The sequence below is a fragment of the Sciurus vulgaris genome, assembly GCF_902686455.1.
Source record: "Sciurus vulgaris genome assembly, chromosome: 15".
Classification (NCBI taxonomy): Eukaryota; Metazoa; Chordata; class Mammalia; order Rodentia; family Sciuridae; genus Sciurus; species Sciurus vulgaris.
Window position 1 is genome coordinate 40,117,111 of NC_136476.1, and position 7,611 is coordinate 40,124,721.

The window sequence follows — 7,611 nt, forward strand, 5'->3', positions numbered from 1 at the left end:
CAATACAAAGATCAAATTTCACTGTTTAGTTAAAATTGACCTACTCAAGATTCAACAAGAGATTCTTTTTTTCCTACTTTATAGAAATATGCTTTAACAGAAAATAAACTTTCTCACTCCTATGAAAATTTTTGGAGACACATGGGAGATTACTTCTAAGGAAATAGGCATTAAATGCACCAAGAAGTTATTAAAGTATTATCAGTTCTTTTGTTATTTATGATTAAAAGAACTATCAAAAATATTCTCTAAGAATTATATGATTACATACATATTCTAAAATGTCTTCAAAAAAGTCATTATCTTAATTTCATCCCTGAAATGTTAATAATCAGAAATTAGATCTGTAGCTTTTTTAGTTTAAACTTGTTAAGAGACCCCACAATGTTCACATGCTAATGCTACCTAGATACACGTACTGAAGGAAAACTGTGGAAATTTTGAAAAATTTAATGACATGTAATGTCATTAAATGTTAATGTCCCAAGCAATTGCATCTTACAAAAACCTATTACTGAACAAAAAAGTTGTTAAAAAAAATGAATTAGTGTTTGGGATTATCCCAAATAAAGCACCAAATTTAACTATGGCTTCAATTTTAAGCAAAACTAAGACAATTTTCTAATCTAAGGGAAAATATGATATGTAGAAAACTTCTTTTTTATCCAGTTCAATATTATACAGTTGAAGGTTTGAGATTTACAAGTATGCATGATCCTTAAAGTTATACAAACACAATACACAAGTTTATTTACCTTTTAATTTTACTTTCTCAAGCATTTTCATAGCTTCGAGAATTGTCTAGTTATATACTATACAAAAAGTTTTCCTCCACTTTTCTTTCCACTTCTACTTTTTAAAAGGATGCTCAAATATAAAAATTTCATACTTCCCTTCTTAATAACCTATTTAAAAATTCAAAACATCAACCATCCATGTTATCAATTGCTTAGTCTCTGATACAGACTTTTCAGAACTTTTAAGACTGTAAAACTATAAAATTTCACCCACAGAATAACTCCCGTGTACTTTTTAAGAATTTCTTGAGTTCTCCCCGCAATTATATAAATATTCACAAGATGTACAATAAAGTCTTAATATCATATAAATAAAAACATCAGAAGCTAGTAAGTCCATAAGGCCCAATAATTCTATAAGATAAACACAAATCAAAACTTTCTAATGTGTAACCCAAAATTCAATTTAAAGAGACTGCCCAATTTTCATGAGGCTCTGCCATAGTTAAGAAAAAAAAGGTGGCGGGGGAAGTTCTTTTGAGGGCACTTAAAATCTGTGATTTTTTACTTTTTTGCTTTAAATTCAAAATAAAGGCCTCACCTAAGGATTAATTTTGAGAGAAATTTTAAAATAACCAGAATTAGACTTTAAAAATAAGTTGTTAGTCCTTCCCTGTAACCAAATTAAAGTCCAGAACAAATAAAACTAAAGTTGGCTGTCACTTGTAAATCAAATATTTATCATGCCAATAAATAATAAAACAGAATATTATTGACTTTGCTGCCCATGACAAAAACATTTAAGTAAGTAATAAACTCTACAGGGGAAAAAAATAGTATCATTTCTCTAATTTCAGTTCAAAGCTGCCACGATTTCAATAAGGCAGTTGAAAGGCCGGATTCCAGAAACTACAGGGTCCCCAAGCGAATCCAGCCACAGCTCAGCTCCAATCCGGGGTGCGGGCTCCGAGCGGTCATTCTTGCCCTGTTGCCACTAGTCTGGGGGCAAAAAGCGTTCGGGAAGCAGCTCATTAAGAGGTCACTTATGCCCAAGTTTCCTTGACTTCTCCCCTACCACTGCCGCGCTGTGAACATTTCCGCTGGTTTTTTTTACGCCTGCCATTGTGTGTCTGTAGGATTCGGGGTTCTCTAGGTGAAGTATTGTCGGAAAAATTAGGATTTTACGGAACATCATTTCCCACAGCACACACAGAAAACAAACTCTAATCCTAGGAGGTATGGCTTTACACACCTAATTTCCATCCACTCTTAACAGAGGGGAGCAGAGTAAGTTTTAAAGGGACAGTAATTTTAAATGGTAAATGGGCTCCACGCGACATCCCTGGTGGAAAGCGCTCACCCCCACCACTCTCACAGACCCACAGGGTTCCTTCTTCGCGGTTTGGTGAAAAAGAGCGAACCTGTGACTCTGGAAATCGTACCAGGGTAACAGCCTGCGATTTGGACTAGAGGAGGTGGTGTTTCTGCCAAGAGCCAGGGCCCGGGCCGCCGCTCTCCGGGATGCGCCCGACCCGGCCGCAGCATCCTCGCTCGCTTGCCCGCGGCCGCCGGCGGCCCTGGACCCCGGCGCTGACCCGGGTGTACCCAGGCCTCCAAGCGCTTCAACTCCGCGAGGGACGCGCCCTCCCGAACCCAGCGCAGCGGGACCGTCGTCTACCGGCTTACCTGCGGGTCCCGGTAGGAAAGCGGAGGCGGCACCGGCCTCTCCCCCGCACCCAGGCAGGGGGCGCATCCCGCCCCAGCCCCAGTCCTAGCCGCCTCCTCCGGGATCCGGCCCGGGACCAGACGCGGTCCCCTAGCCGGCGCGGGCGCAGTGACCGCGGACGTGCGTCTGTCTCCTGCAGGCGCCGGACGTGAAACCTGCGCGTCTCTGGCCGTGCCCCAAGTTGGGCGCAGGTCTAAGCTGCTCGCTAAGCTCCTCCGGGGAAGCCTCCCCTGGCCCCTAGCCCCGAAGCCCGGAGCCTCGAACCCCAGCCACCAGCAGGAGCCGGCGTGAGTCGACTCTGCCGTACCTCCGCCCATCCACACCTGCCGCCGCCTGGCCACCAGCACCGTGGCCCCGCCCCGGCCCCTCCCCTCGTCTCCCTCCCCCTCTCCCGCTGCCACCCTGGGAAGGAGGCGGAGGGAAGCTGCACCCGGCCAGGGACCCGACCCAAAGCTGCAGCGCTGCGCTTCCTCCCGCGGACCGGGGCGGGACCCAGGTCTCCACCGCCGCGCAGCTCCCGAACCCCGGAATTCGGTGGGGGAATAGGCAGCCAGGACACTCGCTTTAGCCGCTACAGCCTTTTGCGGGTGGGAGCGTCTCAAAGGGAGTCCCAACTAAGGAAAGGAGAAGGGTGCCCACCTGCGTGAGCTGAGCTCTGCGGTGTACTTTCGGAAGCCAGACTTCGCAAACCGAATTGCGGAAGTGACTCTCCTAAATTGAACCCCTGCATTTGTAGGGATCATCTGAAACGGTGGCGGCAGCATGCCCGGGTGGTATACTGGCTTTCGGACAAGAGGGGAGTCCTCCAACCTACGGTAGCCTCTCCGATATCTAAGACCCTTGTCTGTGCTTCGAGGCCTAGCTCAGGTGCCATCTCCTCCATGAAGTTTTTCCCAGTGCTCACCCTGCCCAGAGTTCTTTTTGCCCTCATTTGGACAGCCTGGGCGCCATGAATCTCTCTACTGGCCCTTCCTTTGGGTAAATGGGCCTTGTGCAATGCTCTGGGGCATCTCTAAACACGTTAGTTATTTTTATTGTACAATGTGGGATTCATATTCAGTACTGTATGATACGAGAAGAGAGATTTATGCTTTTCTAATCCTTTTCACTTAGGTTTAAATTCCTTGAAGGCAGTGGTTATAATGTTGCCCATCTCCCAGTTTCAAGTAAACACAGTGGTTCACGACAGAGAGACCCGACAAGAAGACCCAGTCAGAAATCCTGACTGTCCTACTCATTTGTGTTCTCCGCAAGCCCAGCATGGTGCTTTTCACCTGAATGTTAGAGGGAGGGGAATTCTTTTTCTGTTTGTGAATGCAACTAAATCTTGGCAAGCTTCAGTCTAATTAACACTAAGAAAAATTCTGCAGGTGGGGTGGAGGGTGGAGTGAAGCAACACTTATAGTAATATTTTATTAATAGTGGAATAAATATCCATATAAAAATCATTTAATCTACCAAAATGGAAAATATTCATCAGATGTTCTCTAATAAGTTGGTACTCATTTCCTTAGCCAACTACAATAAACTCTAATGCAATTGATTTATTACAGAAATTGCGTGTGCATTAGCACTTATGAAAGATTCAAGTTTAAAATTTTCTTTATAAGGTACAATTGAATGAAATTTTTGTATGCTGTATCCTATATGTGTAATTTAAGTTTTCATTTGAGAGGTCAGTAGTATTTAATGGTTAATAGTGTGAAATAAACAGCTAAGAATCATTGCACTTCAGTTTAAAACAGACTGAATTCATGACTTCCATTTTAAGGAACTGAAGAATCTCAAACCATGTTATTACCTTGATCAAGAAATAAGGAACAAAATTAACCAGGTTGTTGCTGTTAAATATTACTGAAAATTTTGAAAAGTGGATTTCCAAATTTATACTCACATTATAAAGCAAAAAGAAAATATTTTACAAAAAACTAAAAATATGATTTAAGATGTTAAACACTATGAAATAAACCTTAGAAATAGCTGAGTGCTTTTAAAAAGATGTAGTTAGTAAAACCTGTTCATAGAAAACTAAAAAATAAAATAGTCCTTTACAGTGAATAAAACTGCAAAACTATAAATTTATCACGGCAAGCATAGTATTATCAAGCTCAAATAATTATTTTTGAACTCATAATTCTATGGGTAAAATGAAAAAAGAAATGTATGTGAGCTTCACTAGGCAAAACTTTGTCCAAAGTCCAACAGGAAAAGATAATAAATAGGCATAAGCATTTAATTTGTGGAATATATTTTAAGCTTTTACACAGAAATGCAAAATAATATTATAGAAAGGATTTTATAAATGCTTTAACTAAAATTATGCATCATCATACTGTGAATAGAAAATAACCAAAAAAGAGGATAAAACAGCTCAAATAATAAATATCAATTCAAACAAAAACTACTTTAAGCTCACAGAGAATTATCTTTTTAGGCTTCAAATGAGGCAAACAAGATGTCTGCCCCAAGACAAGTACACATAATATTGTCACCATAAACCAAAATTTAAGGGAAGACAGCAGATCACACATGCACCCCCAGCCTGAGCTATTAAAGGGGCTTGCCCAGAGTGCTTCACATACAACTCTTTTACTTCACATAACGATTACATAGTCTGAAATTTGAGAATTTCCTTCTCAGCATTCACCTGTGAAAGAAAGATGAACCACTTTACACTAGCTATACCTAGAAATAAAAAAAAATCCAAATTTTCTCCCATCATCTAAATTATTTATGTATATGTTTATTTCTAAACACATAACAAAGATTAACTTATTGTTTCAATTATCAGTAATTTTTACACTTTAAAACTTGTACTGTGTTACTTCTCACAACTTAATATATCTTGGCAGTCAAGGACTTAGAAGAGAGTATAGTAGAATCTTTAAAGTGTGTGTGTGTGTGTGTGTGTGTGTGTGTGTGTGTTAAATAGTTTATAAATGAAGTACAGGACAAATGAGACTGAAAAAGCAAAAACTTACTTTTTTCAAAAATAAATATTTGCAAAAACTACAAACGAATCATTTTAAATTTGTTTATAAGTGTTTTCCCCATAAGAAAATCTAAATCTTGGTGATTATTAGTGTTATTTTTGAACACTGAGTTGGTGTAAGAAACCCAGGAAAGAACTTCTTAGAGGCCCTTTTGTCAACCTTTAAGGTTCTGGTAAGCGTCTATGTGTGAGTTAGCAGATAATTTCATGATTTATCTCCCTCATTGACAACATTGACAATTTTTTAAAATTTGAAACATGATTTTTTTGACAAATATATTTAATGTTTTACTTTCATTGACAAAAATCTTGCTGAAAGACAACATAATAGATACCTGTGCAAAATGTTAACATCTGTTAACTATATGGTTGAGTATATGACTGACATTATATTCAAATGTTTTATACTTAAGAATAAAAATTAAAATAAATAAGAAAATACAACAATCATAAATAAAACATGGAAATCATTCAAAAACTATTTACCGTTTGCCATTTGTCCATTTGTCCCATTCAAGGATTTAAATAAATTTTCTTCCATTTGTAGACTTATTTTTCTAGCTACAATCTCATACCTGCTACTTTTGAATAGAATTCTAACTAAAGACAGCAGAAGGAAGGATACAGTTTTGATACATGTAAAAAGGGGAAAATGAATATTTCTAATGGACATAGACATTTTTTCAAAATAAATACTTTAGGTAAAACATGAACAAGCTGCAAATGTATATGACATTGTGTCTTCTATTTCATGTAGAGTTTAGAATGTTGTTTTGCACAGTAGTGTTATTTTATCTTAACACTTAGTCAAAAACACACATTTTACCTCATCTAATTTCCATAAAGTAGAAATAGTAAAGAAATAGTTAAATTATTGAACTAAATTGTGAAAAAATGAAGCAATTTTGTTCGGTGTGTGTGCATGTTTATAAGAACATTTATTAAAAAGAGAAATGGGTTTCATTCCCTTAAAAAAATGAAATGACATATTCTTGGATTGCCTTTAGGTATGCATGAATTTATTAAATGCTAAATCAGTTTTCAGAATTTTTCAAACGTTGCTCATTTAGCTCTCGTTTTAGGAACTGTCTGAAACTTCTTAATTGAAAATGTAATTAACAACACCAGCTGCTAAAACATTCGCAAGTTGCTAACATACAGAAATCTCTGAATCTCTGGCTCAGAAATAAATCTCTCTTTATGATCCATGGTCTTGCTCATCTTTGAATCATCCATATTTTGAATAATCAAAGGACGGCAATGGAGGATAGTGGTTCTCAGCTCCAACCCACACAGGGAGGGTATGGCTTTATCTATATTGGCGTGGTATCAAATTATTAATTAGGTTGTGATATTGTAATTTTTAGTACCAGCTAACTCTAATTTCATCTCTTGCTCCTCTTTTGAAAGCAAATAAAAGGAATATTTTAATAACTTAAATTTGGTCTAATTTAAACACATAAACCATTCATACACATTACTTGTGACCGACTTTGCAACATCAAAATGAAAAATACCTCAGAAGTAGAGAAATATTTAATATCAAACTCCTGTGACTACTAATCTTATTCAAAAGGTAAAAGTCAGTTTCTCTTACCCCAAACCCTAAGGATGGCTTCTCTCTGTACTGAGTTAGGCTTCAGTTGAGTGAGACAGAGTAATGCAAAGATATATATGAGAGAAAGCTGGGAGGGGCTGCTCAAAAGGACCTTTCAGAAGAGGCATAGAATGGAAGCTACTACCAGAGACTGACTGCTGACTAAGTGTGCTCCACTGACTAGCAGCATCAGCATAACCTGAGAATTAGAAATAAAGAATCCTGGGCCCCACCCCAGACCTACTATATCAGAATCTTTACTTTAAGAAGATCCCCAGGTGATCTGCATGCACATTAACATTTGGGAACTGCTAAACAGAAGAAAGTCAAGAACTGACATAAGTATTGCCTATCCTGTGGCTTTGATTGCCTAGTTTTTTTATGGAAAAAGGTAGAAATATTCAGGTCAGTACACTACTGGAGTTTTTATGAAAGCCTCAAATAGGAAACAAAATTCTCAGGGCAAAGACTTTAGAGCAAAACTTAAAAATTAGGTCATTAGAATCTGAGACTAATAGAGACACAAATGTACCTAGAGAATTCATATGGCCTTTGCTCT

At 38.3% G+C, this 7,611-nt stretch overlaps 1 protein-coding gene across 1 annotated transcript in view; it reads right to left on the reverse strand.

Annotated features, from left to right (window-relative positions):
* LOC306645103 (uncharacterized protein) overlaps positions 1-2,791 on the reverse strand; it is a 32,589-nt gene extending 29,798 nt beyond the window's left edge. The window contains exon 1 of the mRNA XM_079112404.1: positions 2,424-2,791. Coding sequence (XP_078968530.1) covers positions 2,424-2,780 — 357 coding nt within the window. The 5' untranslated portion in view covers positions 2,781-2,791. The remainder of the gene's footprint in view (positions 1-2,423) is intronic.
* Between the last annotated feature and the right edge of the window lie 4,820 nt (positions 2,792-7,611).